Source organism: Enhydra lutris, unplaced genomic scaffold (assembly GCF_002288905.1).
Source record: "Enhydra lutris kenyoni isolate GAN:26980312 unplaced genomic scaffold, ASM228890v2 scaffoldscaffold9, whole genome shotgun sequence".
NCBI classification, from domain to species: Eukaryota; Metazoa; Chordata; class Mammalia; order Carnivora; family Mustelidae; genus Enhydra; species Enhydra lutris.
In genome coordinates, this window is record NW_019154093.1 from 13,658,290 (window position 1) to 13,677,749 (window position 19,460).

Consider the following 19,460-nt stretch of genomic DNA (forward strand, 5'->3'; position numbering starts at 1 on the left):
CCGGGTAAGAGCTGAACTAGCTTCTTAAAGGAGAGGAGGAGGAGAGCAGACCCACACCTCACCAGAGCCGCAGGTGGACCATTTGACCCAGCCCAGAAGCTTCGCCACCCACAGCCTGGAGAGATGGCCAGGATGGAACCTGGGCAGGGGGGACTGCCGAGCCAGCATGCCCCTAAGGACACACAGAGGCTACGACAGTTTCTGGCCACACAAAGTAAGCACAGGCTTTCAAACAGAACGAGGCAGCCCGTGACCCTAAATCCGTCGGCTCACCACTGAGGTGAAGTAGTGTAAAATCCCGCTAAGTTCCGGATCCAGGACTGAGAAGGGCAGCGGGGAGAAGTGGCTGTAGAAACTATCATTTATTGAATACCCGTCATTTCACAGACTGTACTAAGTATTTTACATTCATTTCTCTTTTTAATCCTTACAACATCCCTATGAGGTAGGTATCATTGCCATTTACAAACAAGAAAACAGGCTGAGAAAAATTAAGTCACTTGCCCAAGGTCAGTCAGTCAGTCAGTGGTGGAGCTGGGATCTGTCTGGTGCCAAAAGCCCATGTTCTCTTTATTGTACCCATCTAGTTCAGCTTAGGGAAGAAGGCAATTACACCGCCCAGCTCTGCAAGGGGCTCCGGGGAGTGGAGGTTGCCAGCCACACTCACCGCTGGTAGGGATGCATTGAAGCTGACTTGATGTTGGTTTTTATTCCACTTGGCATTTTCCCTAAAAGAAACATGAAGAAAGACACTTGCAGCATGGTGAGACTTTCATGATATACCGGAGTGATGGTCTCCCAGGTTCCCTTCCCTTCTGCCACCCCTTTGCTCTATCGTCTCAGAACCTCTGTGGCCTCTGACCTGGGTAGTAAAGATCAGAGGTGTGGGTCTTAACCAGCCCTCTCCCTGAAGGTGTCTGGGAGGAGAAGGCTGATAGCAGGAGGGGTTGAAACACACACGTCAGTCTCCTACTCAGCTACTCCCGGAAGAGATAGCTAGTCCCCATTTAATGCCACGGTTAATAAAAAAAATATATATATATATATATATCTTTTCTCTTATTATAATTGTTCCTTTTCCCAGACAGCTTTGGCCGTTTGAAAACGGCTTTGAAAAAAAAAAAAATAAATCTTTTAGCCACGTACATCTGAACTCATCCAGACTATTCTCGTAACTATTAACAGTAAGCAGGAGAGACAGGATACAGAGAAGAATACATGGAGTTTGCCTGTTTGTCAGCTCCCAGTGCACCCCTGAATGGTCTTAAGACTGTTGGTCTAAGAGAAGACCCTGACAGCACATCTAGTATCCAGAGAAAATGGGACAGAACAGTAGCTGAGGCAGCTTCTAAGATAGGGGTTGGGGGGAGGCACAGTTTCTGTTGTTCAAAGTTCTTCCTTTCTCTGGAAAGGACTCTTGCTGCTACAGACTCTCAAGGAGATCTTTACTTCTAAAAAATTGTTTTATGGGTCATGGTCCAAGAAGAAAAGGAGAAAATCTACAGCTCTGGGATGCTGGGGGCTCAGACAATGCAGCTTATTCCTGTTTCCATTCTCAAGGTCTGCTACCATGTCATTCCCTGCCCCCTCACCTGTTTGACCTGCTTGAGCCATCTGTACGCCACTGAGCAGCGGCTGCTGCTGGCTTGGAGCTCCTGCCATCTGCACCTGCTGCAGTCCTGAGGCTCCGGCAAGGATGGTCCCAGCTCCAGGCTGGCCTGGCTGGCCAGGACCACTGCTGCCTGAAGGTCTCCAGTTAGACAGCCCCTTCCCAAAGGCCACGGCAGCTACTAAAGCATTGGTGTCTGCAGGGTTAAAGGTCTGCTTGTTTGGCCGGAGACCTGAAGAAAAAGGTGAAGTGAGGAGGCTGACGTATGCCTCTGACCCTGGACTGAAACTAGCGGCAGGAAGATCAGGCTGAGCCCCAGGGCTCGGAGGACCAGAGCTCAGTAGCATCCACACTCACCAGCAGCCCGGAGGGAGAGCCCCCCAAGACCCCCACAACTATCTCAGAATTCCCTCCTCTCATTTTGCCCATTTCTGCCACCTGCTCCGGGGCTAGCCCTAAGTACACATGCCAAACAGAATGGACGTGTCCCTTTCTTTTTTTTTTTTTTTTTTTTAAAGATTTTATTTATTTATTTGTCAGAGAGAGAGAGGGAGAGAGAGCGAGCACAGGCAGACAGAATGGCAGGCAGAGGCAGAGGGAGAAGCAGGCTCCCTGACGAGCAAGGAGCCCGATGTGGGACTCGATCCCAGGACGCTGGGATCATGACCTGAGCCGAAGGCAGCTGCTCAACCAACTGAGCCACCCAGGCGTCCCGACGTGTCCCTTTCTGAAGCAGTTGGGTCTCCTGTCCTCACTCCACCAAACCGAAACCACCACTCCTATTCCAGCGAGTCCTTCACTCTTTTCCTTCTCCATTTCGCCACCCATCCCTCCATACCTCCACTCTCCGATTCCCGTTCCTCTTTGCTGATTTTCTCCAGAAGGTTTGAGCACATTTTATTTAAGCCCTGGATCTGCTTCTGTAACATACACACGTTTGTGCAGAGATCAGGGGAAACAAGAAATGAGTGTGGTGAAGTTTCTTCCTTGTGCTCTTCCAGAGGCAACTTATGGGTAACTGACTGTGCATCCCCACCAGACACAGATGCTAATGCCTAGCTTCTTGTGATGGGACTCGGGGTATGGGGCAGGGGAGGTGGGATAGCCGTCCAACCTGAGCTGCATCAGCACCAATGCGGGCCGCATCTGTGGTTAGCTGCTTTTCTTGTTCTTCGACCTCAGGGTCGGGCTTGGTTCTCAGATGGTCAGGGACCACCTCATGGCTGAAAACAGGCACTCGTCCTTCAGTCTGCCGCTGTAACACAGATTTTATTGATCCTCCTATGCAACTCAAGTAGACTCAGTCTAGCGTGATATATACAGTTCCTTCCATAGGCAAATGATACATTCTCAGGGAAAACACCACCTGACACTTATAATATCTAGCTTCCAGGGACACTACTGTCCTTACTCCCTGCTTCCTTTCTGTCTCCTCATACTTCTCTTTCTACCAGACCCAGGGGCAAGTTTCTCTTTGGTACATTTTAATATAATACCAAAACGGACAAACTCACAAAAGAACATACTTTTCGCTCAAGGTAGGTATTGGAGGAGAAAGGTCTTTGCCTCAGTGACATAGGCCTCAGGTTTATTTGGCACTATTTGGGAGTGGCTCCCCAACTCCAGAAGTAAAAAAAGCAAGGTCTCCAAAATGCAGCCCTTGCTTTCTACCACCACACACTACGCCTTCAGAACTTCTAAAATAACCCAGCAACAATTGTGCTCTAAGTCCTCATCTAAGAATTTAATTTTCCATGTCGTACCCGTCTCCTTCTCTTACCATAAGATCTTCATCGCGGTCTGGGGACAGCACCAGAGGGATGATGACCTGGTTACGGAACAGTGGTGTCTTTTCATGCTTCAAGACCTTGTTCAAAGTGTTCAGCTGTCCGGAGAGCAAAGCAAAGCTGTCCAGGACAGAGGGCCTGGTGGTGATAAGAAGGTGTCAGAATGTTCTCAGTAAAGTAGCCCTGAAGCAGTCCTTCAGACTAGGAACACCCAGGCTCACCTCAGAAAGGCTCCTAGCACTTCACCTGGACTGGGCTGGAATCAGACTGGCTCCCAGGGATTGTGGGGTTAGGAAAGAGGGACACACTTAAAGTTTCTGACACAGGTGGAAAAATAAGGCAGTTCATTCTCTGAATGGGATGAAGACCAGTGGCAAATAAGAACCACGGCTATACCGATCACTAAACATTCAGAAACTGGGTAAAGGCCCCCTTTCAGGCCTAAAAAGAGGATCCACACTTCCAGAGTAGGCTGGACCTAAAAGACTCAGCAATATCTCTGGTAAGAGATCCAGGATGAACACTGGATTCTTACTGTAGCAGGAGAACCCACTGAGGGAATACCTCCTCCCAGAGAAGTCAAAGGGTGAGAATCGAAAGCTAGAAAGAACTTAGGTTGGGAAACTGGACATTTCTCTACTTCCTTGCCATGGTGGCCCTAAGACAAACTTCACTTGTTAAATGTTGGGAAACCCAGCTCTTTCCAAATCAAAAGATGTTTGCCAAGTGCTAAGTTGTGACATCACTGGAGATGTCCTATCCACCAGGAGACCTGCCCCCCCCCCCCAACACACACACCCATGGAGCCCTCCTCAGCTTGCCCTGGCAACTCTTACCAGGTCAGCCGGTCATACTCGTTCTCCAACTTGTAAATGAAACTCCCCAGTGAGTTCTTCAGATCAGCCACTTGACTCAGCAGTGCATCTAACGATGCCTCAAGCTGCTTCTCCTCCCTCTGCACCAATAGGAACAGGTTGGTTACCCAGACAGCCGTGAGTATGACACATACAGAGGAAGGCTGAAAACCCAGGATGACAGTATGTAAAACTACTCAAGTAACACACGATCTCCCCGGCGCAGAAGAGCCAGACTGTTTTCTATCTTTAGTATTTGGGTTACACACAGCATCAATCCTTAGACCTTTCAATCCATTCCCCTGACCTCAATTCCTCCTTTCTCTCATCATCTCCTAATTCATGTCTGGCTTTTCTCTGCACTGGAAACACTCTGTACTCACTCACTGAGACATTTTCACAAGATCTAATGCCTGGGCTTTATTATCTTTTGTGCACGTCTGCAGCATATGTATTTCAGCTTCTTCTGTACTAGAACCTGCCTCGTGAGCCTGGCAGTTCTTGCCAATAACAATCTCTAGGAAAACCTACCCACATATCAAGGTTTCCCTGAATACCAGGCTTGTACCACCACTGCTCCCCACTCTCTCCCACTCTTCCTTTGGCCTCAGCATTTGATGTTTTCAAACTTCTTCTTGCCGAATTAATCGACACTCGTTTTATCTCTGTGCCAATATTCCTGTGTTCCTTTCACAAGTTTAGTCAACTTATAAACATTTACTGACAGAGAACCAGGTGCAAGAAAGTAAGTGGCAAGTGACAAACAAAACAAAACAAAATAAAGGCACACGCTCCTAAGCACCAGAGAAACAATTTTAAATGCTGGGGTGTCTGCAAGCATTTCCTTTCCATCTGCTGTCTCCAGTTTTACTTCATTTCTTCATCCTTAACAACTAACGGGCTCAGGCTGGGAAGAATGATGCAAAATCGTCTTGCAAACTCACCAATGTGTAGGACATGAGCCTCGATCCTGGGTTCCACCCACAGCCTCAGATTATAATTAGCTCAGCTTTCTGCCACCCCACCCTGCAATTCCTTCACCGCCCCCCACCTACCCCAACCCCGGCTTCTCTCCAATTCCAGTTCCCTTGTTATGTCTGCATCCAACAGCGTCCATCCAACAGTCTAGGCCTGGGCCTGAGCCAACCCGCCACTTTCTTGAGCCGTCTTCCTTGGACTGCATTTCAACCTTCCCAGGTTACAGCGCCCTGATCCCTTCGTGCGCCCCAGCAAGTCCGCGGGGTCTCCTTCCTCGCAACTCGGCCAGTCTCCTGCTAGATGGGCCCCACCCCCACCTCTGCAGTCGGCCGCGCCTCCCCAACCCGCGGGCCCATACCCGTCAGCTCTGGGCTCTGCCCTCTCCTGCCAGCCCCAACTCCTCACTCCTCGGCCAGCCCACTCTCAGTCCAGTTGCCTGAAGCTAGCTAACTAGCTAGCGGTCAACATCCCGAACCCGCTCTCACCTGCATCGCGGCGGCAGCGGCGGCGGCAACGACTTCCCCTTCCGGTTTCCTAGTCAGCGAGCCACTCTGAGAGGGCTTCACTCCCCAATCAGAAAGTTCAGAGCTCGGCCCTCCCACTTACTTCCGGCTCCTGTGAGGCTTCGGTAGCCGGGTCAGGGGTCACCAGTGGAGCATCTTCTCTGGCCCGGGCCGGCGCGGCAGGGCTGTGTGATGGCTTCGGAGCGCCCGGAGCCGGAGGTGAGGGCGGGCGGGCGCAACGCTGGGCGCTGGGCCCCAAGCCCCGAGTGGGAGGGTCCGGCAGCCCGGCGCGGCGGCGGCCTCCTCCCGGCCTGGGGGCGGCCGGGCCGAGTTGCCTGGGCAGAGATGGGCCCAGCCCGGAAGGCCCCACAATTGAACCTCCTCCCCGCGACCCGCAGTTTTCTCCGTGGGGGAAGGGGGGGGGTTGCTAGAGCAAAAACCCGTCGCTTTTTGTTTATTAAAATTACAGATACGTCGCCGACTCTAGAGCTCTCGGATTCCTAATAATGATATTAGGAAAACCTGTGGTTTTATTTTCTGCTGCAGTTTCCATGGGCAACACGGCAATAGACCTACTTTGCTGGTTTATGCATTTCTCCAAACATTGGAATGCCATAAACAGCATGAATTAATTTAGTTGTAGCGCTTGTGGACTTAGGGAGCAGCTTTGGTTTCGTGAAAAAACATTTGACTGGGAGTGATACCTCGTCCCGATACTGGCTCTGCTATTTAGCTATCTGTGCAACTTTGGGCAAGTCTTGACTATCCGGATCCTGTTTCCTTCCTCATAGAATACCTTTTTTATGGTGTGTTGTGAGGACCTTATGTATTAAACCAGAAAATGTATACGAGGCATCCATCAGGTGCTAATGCAAGGAACTTATATCCACATGATGTTATTCAAACTTGTACGAGGAAGGGAAGGTGGCAGTATCCTTTCTCATGTACAGATAAGGAAACTGAAAAATGAAGGAGGTTATTAAGTACCTTACCCAAGTGCTACGGGGCGGGGGGATGGGTAGTGGCAGAGTTTTGAAGTTAAAAGATCTGAGCATAAAACCTATCAGATTTGGAAAGAACAACATCACTAGAAGAGGTGCCCAGTGTTCTAAGAGAGTATATGAGTAGGTGGGAAGGGCGAGGATGTGTATAATGACATAAATAGTAGTCATTATGTAGCGAATGCTTACTGCACGCCAGGCACCAGCCTCTGCACTTCACCAATATCAATTAGTGCTCTCATCTCTAGACACTTTCATCATCTCCATCTTTCGATTGGGGAAATTGAAGCACACAGCTCACCAGAGTCACATGGTTACACAGCTAGTAAGTAGTAGAGCCAGGACTCTCAATCAGGTGGCCTGGCTCCAGATCTAATGTTTTTAACCCTTGTGATTATAGTATAATAATACTGTAGCCACAGGATGGTAAATCTCCAGTTTGTTGGGATTTGATGTGTTGAGACCCAAGTTTAAGTAGGAAACCTTGTGCTGTTTAAAAGAGTCAGATGGGGCGCGTGGGTGGCTCAGTGAGTTGAGCTCTTGGTTTCAGCCCGGGTCATGATCTCGGGGTCATGAGATTGAGTCCCATGTTGGGAAGGAGGTCTGCTTGAGATTCTCTCTCCCCCTTCCTCTTCCCCCCTCAAATAAATAAATAAATCTTCAAGAAAAAAAAAAAAGAATCAGATATGTTCCACAGGGAATGGTGGAATAGCCCATGCATCGGAAATGTCAATATTGAGAAAGACAAAGAATTTGAAGTACATCCTAAGGATTAAGATGAGAGGAAATGGGGGGATGTTGTAGGGAAATACAACATACTTTTTAGGCAGATAATGTAAAACAGCATTGTCCAGGGCACCTGGGTGGCTCTGTCGGTTAAGCATCTGGCATCTGATTTCGGTGCATGTCCTGATGTCAGGGTCATGAGATCAGCCCCAGGTCATGCTCCGCATTCAGTGGGGAGTCTGCTTGAGATTCTTTCTCTCCCTCTCTGCCCCCCCCCATAAATAAATAATTCTTTAAAAAAAAAATAAAATAGCACTGTCCAGTAGAAATCTAATGGAAGCCATATATGTAAATTTTTTAGTAGCCATGTTTAAAAGGATAAGAAAACAAATGAAATCAATTCTAGTAATGTGTTTTATTTAACTTTACATTTGCAAAATATTACCATTTCATCGTGTGATAAATATTAAAAATTATGAGATATTTATCATTCTTTTTTTTAAACAACACAAATTAGATTTTTTATTTGTCACCATTAAATGTCTGAATTATAAACAGATTCTTTTTTTTTTTTTAAGATTTTATTTATTTATTTATTTATTTATCTCTGTATAGAGATCACAAGTAGACAGAGAGGCAGGCAGAGAGAGAGGAGGAAGCAGGCTCCCCACTGAGCAGAGAGCCCGATGGGGGGCTCGATCCCAGGACCCCGAGATCATGACCCGAGCCGAAGGCAGAGGCTTTAACCCACTGAGCCACCCAGGCGCCCCTATAAACAGATTCTTGGGCTGGTGGCTCATATCTATCAGCTCGTTCAGCTTTAGTACTGGTCTCATCCCCAGTAGCTTTTCCAGAACTACTACCTTCACCATGAATCTCCATGAGCTTTCCCAGTTCAAACTTGGGCTTCTTCAGCATTTTTACTTTTCTAACGAAGACATCATAGAGTGGATAAATAGACTGACAAGTTTTTTCTGTATCTTTTCCAGTGCTGTCTGGAATCAATTTATTGACCACTTCTTTCAAGTCATTTGTCTGAATCTCTCCGGTCATAATCTCCATCATCTTTTTTCTGAATTTGGCGGACCTGTTGGTGCTGAGCATAAGAGGTCTTCCGAATCTGATTATTGCATTTTTTAGTAAAACCGAGACAAAACAGACAAAGCAAATAACCATCAGTAGTCTTTTTTTTTTTTTTTTAAGATTTTATTTATTTGACAGACAGAGATCACAAGTAGGCAGAGAGGCAGGCAGAGAGAGGGGGAAGCAGGCTCCCCGCCAAGCAGAGAGCCAGATGGCGGCGCTGGATCCCAGGACCCCGGGATCACGACCTGAGCCGAAGGCAGAGGCTTTAACCCACTGAGCCACCCAGGCCCCCCCCCCCCCCCCCCCCCCCCCCATCAGTAGTCTTGACATCAACATGAGCTTCAGTCATGGTCTGGCATTTTTTGACCATGGAGCACACTTTGTCATGGTTAAGATCCATGCCATGGAAATTAGTCAGGCAGTTTTTGCCCTGAACATCCTCAGTAATAAGCTTAAATTTTCTTTTCTTTTCTTTTTTTTTAAGATTTTATTTATTTATTTGACAGACAAAGATCACAAGTAGGCAGAGAGGCAGGCAGAGAGAGAGGAGGATGCAGGCTCCCTGCCAAGCAGAGAGCCCAATGCGGGGCTCGGTCCCAGGACCCTGGGACCATGACCTGAGCCGAAGGCAGAGGCTTTAAGCCACCGAGCCACCCAGGTTCCCTTAGCTTGAATTTTCTAAGTGCAACTTCATTCTGTAAATCAGCAAGGCTCACTTGAAAAACACGACCCCTGAGGCCATCAGATACAATTTTGGTTCCTTGAGTTCTTATGACTAATGTTTTCTCGATATTTCTCTTTTTTTTTTTTAAGATTTTATTTATTTATTTGACAGAAATCACAAGTAGGCAGAGAGGTAAGCAGAGAGAGGGGGGAAAGCAGGCTCCCTGCTGAGCAGAGAGCCCAATGCAGGGCTCGATCCCAGGACCCTGGGATCATGACCTGAGCCGAAGGCAGAGCCTTAACCCACTGAGCCACCCAGGCGCCCCCCAATACTTCTTAAATTGAACATAGCTGGTGCTTTCACATTATACCAATATTTCTTAGCTCCCTTTCTTGGCTCCCTTTTTGCCGCCTTTTGTAAGGTGCTTGTTCTTGCTGACTACCTTTGCGCTGCTCAGGGAGCCAAAAGGTATCATTCTTTTTTGTACCAAATTTTTAAAAATCCAGCATGTGTTTTACACTTAACAGTACATTTCATTTGGGGCCATTGGAGTAGCCACATTTTACTCAGTAGCCCCATTTGGTAGTGGCTACTGTATTGATCAGTGCATATCTATAGTAACTTGGAGTGAAGACACATACTAGTAGAAGTCTCATTCAGCCAAAAGTTAAGCATGTGTTAAGTTCTTGATTTGCATTTCTGAAAATTTTATCTCAGAGAGTCAGGGGAGTGAAGAGGTCTGTCCCTGGGCAGAATAGTGACTTTTAGAGGTTGTTGCAATCCTAAGAGAAAAAAAAAATTGGGCATAGTCAGATTTAAGAAGTCATTCATTCATCAAATACTGAAAATACTTTACAAATGCTACTATGGACTCAGAATTGTGCTAAGTATCAGGGTGGATGCCAAGCAGTGTGAGACAGACATGTCCCCTATTTTAATGAAGTAAACAAACGTTGACTTATAATGAGGGCTGCAAAGGAAAACTATGGAGTGAATGAGTGTTTGAAAGGAGTTCTTAACCGACTCTGTTAAGAAGTATGAGGGGAGAGGTGAGTTGGGATGCCTTTTCAGAGAAATGACATTTCAGTCTGAAGAATGAGTAAAAGTTGGCCGTGAGCAGAGGCAACAGTGAAAATCCTGGGGTGAGAAGGACCTAGAACCTTTAGAGAACAGAAGAAGCAGCTGCTAATGTGGGTGCAATGGGACAGTGAGAATAGCTAACACCGAGAATAGCTAACACTTCAGGAGGGCTTACCGAGTATCACCTAATTCTTGTAGAATCTCCATGAAATAGGCATTATTATTTCCCCAGTGTCACAGATGAGGAAACTAAGGCACAAAGAGTTTAAGTAACTTCACCACCAAGGCCTTACACTAATAAGCAGTAGCAGAACCAGTGTTTAAAAGATCCTAGGTGCTCTAACTCTGTGGGAGATTGGGGAGAGATGAGAAAAGGAGTGAGGCTGAGCCTGTGCTAGAGGTTCCGGACTTTGGCGTGTACACAGTAGTTAGGAGCCTTCAGACAGTTCAAGGGGGGGAAAGTATCGAAATTATTTCATGGGATTCTGTTAACAAAGAATAGCATTAGGGTTGGAAAAGTCTTCAAAGATTATTTATACCCTAACCACAAAAGGGCAGGTGCAAAGAACAAACAAAACCAACAAATTGAGGCGGGCAGTGTTTCCTTCATCCTGGTATACGTAGTGTGCAGCACAGTGCCTAATGTGTTATTCATCTTGTTAGACATGGTATGTAGGCCTCAATAAGTGTTCCAAAGAATGCTAGGCTGCTTCTGTCATTGTTTGGATTCTCATGTTTAATTGCAACAACATCCGTATGAAGTAGACATTCTCACCTACATGTTATCAATGAAGAAACTGAGGCCTGGAAAAATTAAGTAACTTGTCCAAGCTCACATAGATAGCAAGTAGTAGAACCAGATTTGAATCCAGGTCTCTGACTCCAGAACTCTGCTGTGTCTTTGCCAAATTACTCCAAGAGTAATGCACATGAAACTTGGGGATTAAATATAAGGGAACTGAAGCTCCATGTGAGTGTGGATGCTGGGAGAACACAACCATTTCAGAGATTGTCAGACATTAAAGTGGAAGAATCCCTTGGGGAAGCTTGTTAAATTTAGGTTCCTGAGTCCTGTCAACTCAAATTCAGTTGGTCTGGGTCATGCCCAGAAATCTGCATTTTTTTTTTTTTAAGATTTTATTTATTTGACAGACAGAGATCTCAAGTAGGCAGAGAGGCAGGCAGAGAGAGAGAGAGAGGAGGAAGCAGCCTCCCTGATGCAAGGATCCATCCCAGGACCCTGGGATCATGACCCGAGCCAAAGGCAGAGGCTTTAACCCACAGAGCCACCCAGGCGCCCCCAGAAGTCTGCATTTTAATAAGCACTTCAGGCCATTCTGATGCACCTGGTCCTTGGATCACACTTTGAAAACTACTGTTTTAGCTGCTTGGATTAATTATTTTTCTGGTTCTGATCAGTTATATCTTGAATATGAGGAACTCTTCGAGATGGTGGTTTGAACACATAGCTGTTGACTTTGAAGGCTCATGGCTGAGGGAGAATGTTGTGAGAAAACTCACATTGAACAACCGTCTCTGGTTTCAAGAGGTGGATTCTGTAAGAACTAGTTGATGACCTAGGTAGGCTTCAGCTTGGCATTGAGCAGTCAGTCCATAGTTCAAAATAACTTACAAGACAAGGTGGAGAAATTGAAGCAATACAGTGGTGGAATTAAGCGCCTACTAACTACTACTAATCTAAAGAACATTTCTAATACCACAGCCCCCCAGTGTGTCCTCCATCTGGTTTATCCCCCCTTTCTCCTCACCTAGCAAACCCTGCTCAACCTTCAGTGTCACTTTCTCCTAAGATCTAGCCTGGGTCAAGTTACTTTGTTATATGCTGCCATAGAACCATATTCTTCTCCATTGGTGCACTCACTCAGTTTTTAATAATACAGTAAGTAGAGTGGTTATATGATTAGGGTTTTTTTTTTTTTCTTTATTATAGGGTAAATTTTGTGAGAGCAGAGAATGCCAATTTTTGCTTTCCATGGTATCCTTAGGACCTAGCCCAGTGCTGGCATGTAGCTGGCTCTCCCATCAATTTGTTGACCAGTGACTGAATGCACACTCATCTTGAGTTTTTGATGGCATCGTGACGAAATTAGCAGAGACATTAAGCTAGAAAGAGATTTGCTAGAGGGCAGAACAGCACTCTGAGCCTCACAATAGAGTAATAGACCGAATTTATCCAATGTAACAGGACTAATTGAATAATTGTACGTGTCCCAAAAAGCCTGCATGAGGACAGAATGGAGGGTGTGTATTAACAGCAACACGTGAGAAAGTCATGAAGGTTCCCTGTACCAACAGGATGGTGAAGCTTCCAAATAGAGCTTAGGAGACTCTGAATCTGTGGCCACACCTAGGTATTGTATTCCATTCTGGCCCCTACACTTTAAGTTGAAAAAGAGACCGGCCAGTGTTCATAGGCATATCATCAAAGATATAAAATAGTGAAGAAACTGGAGACCATGCCGTTTGAGATCTACCTAAAGAATTTGGGAAATGTTTACTATGGAGAAGCAGAGACTTGGGGCTGCCTTCAGATGTTTGGTAGAATCTCCTTAACCAAAAGTGGTTTAGATGTTTTCAAGAGAACAGATCTCAAGGATGGGTTAAGATGATATCAAGACATTTTGGCTCAGTATGAGGAAACACACAGCTATGCCACGTAACTGGAGAAGAGCAAAAAAAAGCTGGTGAATGACTGTGTGGGACTCCTTTCAGACTTAGAAAAGCACCTTTTCGATGAATTATTTGTTATTACTTGTTACGCTAATATGCACATTTGTCCTTTTACATGCTGTTGGGGTAGGTGATCATACTTTATAGAGGAGGAAACTAAAACTCAAGCCCAGAGGCTCAGCTGTCAAAGCACACATTGGAACCCACACCAGCACCCCCTCCCCAGATTCCAAGAACAGTTAAAAAAGAGAGAATATTTAAAAAGCACATATTAGTGAAAACCTGGTAAAAACAACTTTCATGGAAGCAAAGGAAAAACCTAAACAATAAAATAGGCTAGTTTTTCCATAAAGTAGATGAGGAAGGATGGGAATTCTTGGACAACAAAGAGCAGGTGTTGATAACAGTGAAAAATTAGGAATCACTGGTAAGAAATTCAGAACATAACTTGACACAGGGAAGAAAATAAATAAAGCTTGTGAGAGCATTTCCCTTCATTTATGCATTCACTCAACAAATATTTGAGCACCTAGTGTGTCTTGGCACTGTGCTAGTTGCTCGGGATACAGCAAAGAACAATATATAGACACAATTTCTACCTCCCTGGAGCTTCCAGACTTTTAGGGGAAACAGACATTACGAAATACACAAATACTTCATTATAAACTGGTGGGTGCTCTGAAGAGTTATAGAGTGTCTCCTGAATGCCTGATAGAAATACCTAACTTAGTGTAGGGAATCATAGAAAGATCCATTCATTAAAACCAGAATCACCAATATTTTAGTGCTAGAAGACGGAGTGAGCAAGTGTTCCCGGTTGTTCTTATGGTGCTGACCCACAGACATGTGTTCTCCCCTGTTTAACCCAGCTCAGATGGGACCCAAACTCCCTTTGGTATTTCCTTGCATTTCCTTGTTTCTTTCTTTGGAAAGGAAAAAAAAAAAAAGTCTTTACTAACTACCAAAGAAGAACAAGAGGAAAATAGTACCGAGATTAGTGTTAAGATTATCTCACCTTGAGAAGAGTGTGCTGAGTATTAGTTTTAATTTTTTTTTTTTTTAAGTAGGCTCCATGCCCAGTGTGGAGCCCAACACAGGGCTTGAACTCACAACCCTGAGATCAAGACCTGAGCTGAGATCAAGAGTTGGACACTTGGGGCACCTGTGGCTTAGTCGGTTAAGCTGCTGTCTTCGGCTCAGGTCATGATCCCAGGGTTCTGAGATCGAGCCCCGCATCAGGCTCCCTGCTCGGCGGAGAGCCTACTTCTCCCTCTTCTTCTGTCTGCTGCTCTGCCTACTTGTACTCTCTCTCTGTCAAATAAACAAAATCTCTAAAAAAAAAAAAGTTGGACACTTAACCAACTGAGCCACCCAGGCTCCTGCTGATTATTAGTTTGAAACATCAGCCTTGCTTTGCTTAGGACATATGGTGAATTCACTTATTGAGCAAAATCATATGGAGCATCTGATGTGCTAGGCACTGCTGTAGGCTTTGAGGATAGAGTGATAAACAGGACTGCTGAATTTGGGTATCCTTCCTATTCTGATAACACTCTAAGCCCCAGACCATCCTTTTCTAGATAGCCTTGGCCCGGATCCAGCATCAGCAGTTAAACAAGAGTGGGCACCCATCTCACACCCACACCAGCTCAGCCAGTCCTGAAAGAGAGCTTGACTAGTTTATGAGAGCATCCCACCCTGAAACCAAGGGCCAGGCAGAGGGCAGCTAACTGCTGCATTTTTCTTCTTTGCCAATAAATCCCTTTTCAGTTTCTAGCATCTTGGCAATGAGGGTGTACAATCTGACGGGACCTTTGGGGGGAATGGTGGTTAGAAGTGATGGTAAATACCTATATTTGATTTTTCTGTTTAACTTGGGAATCATTCCTCAGCTTACTGGTTTCCAGTGCTATCTTGGCCATCCTTGACACCTTTTTGTTACTTTCCAATTAATCACCAGTTTTTGTCTTGTTCCAAAGATTCCTTAAAATGTCAGCTAAGCTCAGTTGTCTTGAAAGTTAGTTCAGCTGAGAGAGTGTGTGTGTGTGTGTGTGTGTGTGTGTGTGTGTGTGTGTGTGTATAAAACCAGGCTTTCTCAGTGAAAGGCATTGCTGGCTTTGCATTCTGGCACAGCTGCTGTCTCATGGGGGACCAGTCTCAGTTTATAGAATGGCTGCTCTGAGTAGCTCTGGTCTAGGCCACTGTCATCTCCCCTGGTCATTAGGGGATCTTTCTGAGTCACATGGTAGCCAGAGGGAATTTTTTTTTAATGCAGATATAACATTACTGCTCTGCTAAAAAAAAAAAGTTCAGTAGTTTGCCCTATAACATTGAATTACATCATATTGATGTTTTAATTGTTTTTTTTTAATCTTTCTGATTATGCCAGAGCATCCTTTCTGCCTGTAGAGATCCATCACATTCCTTTTTTTTTTTTTAAATATTTTAGGGGCACCTGGGTGTCTCGGTCAGTAAGCGTCTACCTTTCGGCTCATGTCATGATCCAAGGGTCCTAGGACCGAGTTCCACACTGGGCTTCTTGCTCAGTGGGGAGTCTGCTTCTGCCTCTGCCTGCCACTCCCCCTGCTTGTGCCCTCTCTCTCTCTGACAAATAAATAAATAAAATCCTTTTTAAAAAAGACTTTGAGGGGTGCCTGGGTGGCTCAGTGGGTTAAAGCCAATGCCTTCGGCTCAGGTCATAATCCCAGGGTCCTGGGATCGAGCCCCGCGTCGGGCTCTGTGCTCAGCAGGGAGCCTGCTTCCTCCTCTCTCTCTGCCTGCTTCTCTGCCTACTTGTGATCTCTGTCAAATAAATAAGTAAAACCTTTTAAAAAAATAAAAATAAAAAAGACTTTGAGAGCAAGAAAGAGAGAATGGGATGGGGGGAGAGGGAGAAGCAAACTCCCCGCTCAGCAGGGAGCCCGAAATATGGCGCTCGATTCCAGGACCCTGAGAGCATGACCTAAACTGAAGGCAGATGCTCAACAGATCGATCCGTCCAGGCGCCCCAGATCTTTCCTGCTCTTTCCCCAGTTTTATCCGTTTGTCATGCTCAGTCGTTGGGCATTGTGGCTCATGAGGCCTGAGTTTGATTTCTGATCCTCTTCCTACTGATTGTGTTAAATCATTTCACTTTTTTGGACAAGTTTTTTTCTGTTAATGTTTTATGTGCCAACTGAATGAGCATACTTGTGTGAAGAGCCTTGTGTTGTGCCTGGTGATAACCTGTAATAGTTATTTTATTTTATTTATTTGACAGAGAGAGAGAGTGAGAGAGGGAACACAAGCAGGGGGAGTGAAGAGGGAGAAGCAGGTTCCCTGCTGAGCTGGAAGCTCAGAGTGGGAACACAAGCAGAGGGGTGGGAGAGGGAAAAGAAGGCTTCCCACCAAGCAGGGAGCCCGATGTGGGGCTCGATCCTAGGGCCCTGGGATCATGACCTGACTAAAGGCAGATGCTTAACAACTGAGCCACCCAGGCGCCCCTGTAATAGTTCATTTTTATCATATTCTTTCTAAGTGTGAGGCACAGTGCTGAGCACTTCATGTACCTGATTTCACTTAACCCACTTAACAGCACTAGATCGGTATTAGGATTAGATCCATTTTATGTATGCTGGCACTGAGGCTTGGGAAGGTTAATTACCCTTTCCCCAACCTCACAGGCAACTAAGAGGCCAAATTGGGATTTATGCCAATTTGGCATGAATTTCAGTCTGAGTCTGAAGTTCTTTCACTTAGCTTCTCCAGGGGGCCATTAGATATATTACAGGTACTCAAGGAATGGGAGTGCCTTCCCTCTTCTTGCCTTCTGTCCTGGAGAAGAAAGGCTTTTTTCGTCTTTAGTCCTCGAATCTCTGCTCTCCATGCTCCTCTCTGCTCCTAGGCCCTTCCTTAGTGTTTTTCCAGGGCTTTTTCTATTTCTTCTCCCCATTACCCCATTTAGGGGAAGGAAAAAACCTTCCCTTCCTTTCCATACCAAATTTCTTAACAGGCAGTCACTGGCCTCTGCTCATTTCTCTTCTACCACTCTCTTCAGTCCTGGTAGCCTGGCATCTCCCCCTCCCCTGTCAGGGACCCAGGATGAGCAATTTGCAATTTGTCTAAACTGGGAGGAGTGTAATCTTTTCATCAGAGGCTAGAGTAAGGGAATAAAGGAATTTCAGATAAACCTTGCTCAGGAAGAAACTTTGGGGGAGCTTAGACCAGTGGACCCTTGTTTTCTGCCTGAGACAGTAGGTGAGTTTATCTGCCGGGACCCAAGGGGTTGAGAGATCAGGAAACATTCTAGGGGGAACAGAAGAGGTTGCTCACCAAGGAGAGGTAAAAGGATGGGTACAAGCCTCCCAGAGGTGGCACGGCAAAGTGACAAGTTTCTTCGTGTCAAAGTGCAACTGGCGTGGTATTTGTGTGGATAAGAGAGAATGGCAATCCATCCTGAGTCAGGATTTGGCAGGGCTTGTGGGTGGAAGGACAAGGACAGGGATAAGGCAGCTGGTGCTTGGCAGGACACAGTTGTGTCGATGGCTGTGAGGCAGGACACAGTTGCGTCGATGGCTGTGAGGCAGTGTGGGAAGGATCTAGAGAGCTGACCGCTAAAAGGTGTGGAGGGCAGGAAAAGTGTGGGTTGTGACCTGAAGAAGTTGAATCTTGAGGCACTTGGCAGGCTGGCTTGTCACCCAGTGAAGAGTCCCTTAATGGCTACTCTGGTCAAGGCTTCGTAGGAGGAGGCATCTGGCATCGTTGAGTATCTGCTCTGTCGTAAGCAATTTGCCATGCAGAGGGACGAGAAAATAGGACAAGACAGAGTCCCTCTTGGCTCTTGGCTTATAGGAGAAACCCCTAAATGTTCAATAACGTGAAAACGTTACTTCATCAACCTAGAAGTCCACATAAGGGGAGTGGGAGCAGAGACTCGAGTCCTTGGGAACACCTTGCACAGAGGTGGGAATTAACTTTTCATCTCTGCGGCTTTGCCTCTCACATATCGTGAACTCCTTGGACAGGTTTCTTGCAAGGTGATCTGTAGGTACTAGGAACTCCGTGAACTGTTACAGATTTTTAAATGTCTCTTTGTCTCCAGGTAGAAGAAGCTGCGCAGGTGTTCCTGTTGATGAAAAAGGATTATCGAATCTCCCGAAATGTCCGCCTGGCTTGGTTCCTCAATCACCTGCATCAGACAGTGCAGGCCACACCCCAGGAGATGCTGGTGAGGCCCAGAAACGTAGAGGCTGTGAGGGGCTGGCCCAAAAGGATCTGCTCTTTTAAGAGAGTCCTAGAAATGGGAGGGGAGATTAACTCCTAGGGGTCCGATTCTAGGATGGGCAAGAGACTTTGTCCACAGGATGATTCCACAGGGGAAATGTTGAATTTTCCAGACAAGGAGAATATATGCTTGGGTTGTGGGAGGTGGAGCTAATGGTTTGCCATTTTTGGATATAGAAGTTCAGGTCCTGGAAATAAAGGGGTGACTCTTCCCGGACCCTTTCCTTTTCTCTCTGTCCTGATTGTCAGCTCCAGTCTGAGCAGGAGTTGGAAGTCCTCAGTGTCCTGCCCCCTGGGTGGCAGCCAGATGAACCAGTGGTTCCAAGGCCATTCCTCCTTGTACCTTCCACCCGGGTCACCTTCCTCGCTTGGCAATATCGATTTGTCATTGAGCTCGACCTTAGCCCATCTACTGGCATTGTGGTAAGGGGTTGGGGGGAGAACAGTGGGGGGAAAGGAGGGAGTAGGGGGTGAGAGAGAGAGGGAGAGGCCTGAGAGAAGTGAGAAGGGATCCCAGCCTACCATTGGAGGAAGGAAACAGGCTTTTAAATGGTGAGCATTGAAAGACAGATCCCCTTCCATCCATGGCACCGTATTTGGGGGTGTGATCAACCTTCAGGAAAGAATTCCCGTGGAAGTTGCTCGTTTCTGCCCTCTGCTCAGGGCTGCTTATGGTCACACCTGAGAGATCTTTCTCTGCATTGCCCTCAGGATGATTCCACAGGAGAGATCTTGTTTGATGAAGTTTTCCATGCCCTCTCCCGCTGCCTAGGCGGGCTGCTTCGACCCTTCCGCGTACCTGGATCTTGCATCGACTTCCAGCCCGAGATCTATATAACCATCCAGGCCTACTCCTCGATCATTGGTCTGCAGGCCCACCAGGTACCGCATCCCTTCCCCGTGTTTGTGCCCTCAGACCTCACTTCTGGGAGTCTGCTGACCAAGTCTTGCGCCCAGAGTCCCCAGCTCCGCCAGCTTCTTGAACCACTTTAATAGTCGTCTCTGAGTCTCTGTCTTCGTGAGAAGAATCTGTTCCTCTGCTCCACAGGAGCCTTCTTGTGAGCTTTAGGTCAGGTGACCTTGATGAGACACATGCCTCCCTCGCTCCTTCTGTAAGTCTGTAGTTCTGGCCCCTGGATGTCTGTTTTTTGCCTTCACCACCATCCTCCTAGTTTGATTGGAAGGTTTCCTTGTACGCTGACACCTGGCACTACCTGTG

General features: G+C 46.5%; 2 protein-coding genes across 4 annotated transcripts in view; one reads left to right on the plus strand and one right to left on the minus strand.

The window, feature by feature from the left end:
• Positions 1 to 347: 347 nt before the first annotated feature.
• On the minus strand, positions 348 to 5,733 carry LOC111143121 (mediator complex subunit 8). Of its 3 annotated transcripts, none has more exons than XM_022496609.1 (7): positions 5,714 to 5,733; positions 4,233 to 4,351; positions 3,390 to 3,534; positions 2,724 to 2,864; positions 2,448 to 2,529; positions 1,593 to 1,841; positions 348 to 728 (listed from the first exon to the last, which is right to left on the minus strand). In XM_022496609.1, the coding sequence occupies exons 1-7, from the start codon at positions 5,717 to 5,719 to the stop codon at positions 664 to 666; spliced, it is 807 nt and encodes a 268-aa protein (XP_022352317.1). In that variant the 5' UTR covers positions 5,720 to 5,733; the 3' UTR covers positions 348 to 663. The 3 variants fall into 3 exon arrangements, with proteins under 3 accessions (XP_022352317.1, XP_022352319.1, XP_022352320.1); XM_022496611.1 differs by lacking the exon at positions 5,714 to 5,733 and adding an exon at positions 5,587 to 5,610; XM_022496612.1 differs by lacking the exons at positions 4,233 to 4,351; positions 5,714 to 5,733 and adding an exon at positions 3,618 to 3,656.
• A 3,058-nt stretch (positions 5,734 to 8,791) lies between these two features.
• LOC111143621 (SZT2, KICSTOR complex subunit) overlaps positions 8,792 to 19,460 on the plus strand; it is a gene marked incomplete at its 5' end in the record, with an annotated part of 48,066 nt that continues 37,397 nt past the window's right edge. The window contains 4 exon segments of the mRNA XM_022497450.1: positions 8,792 to 8,800; positions 18,060 to 18,185; positions 18,491 to 18,664; positions 18,953 to 19,123. Of these exon segments, the coding sequence (XP_022353158.1) occupies positions 8,792 to 8,800; positions 18,060 to 18,185; positions 18,491 to 18,664; positions 18,953 to 19,123 (480 nt within the window).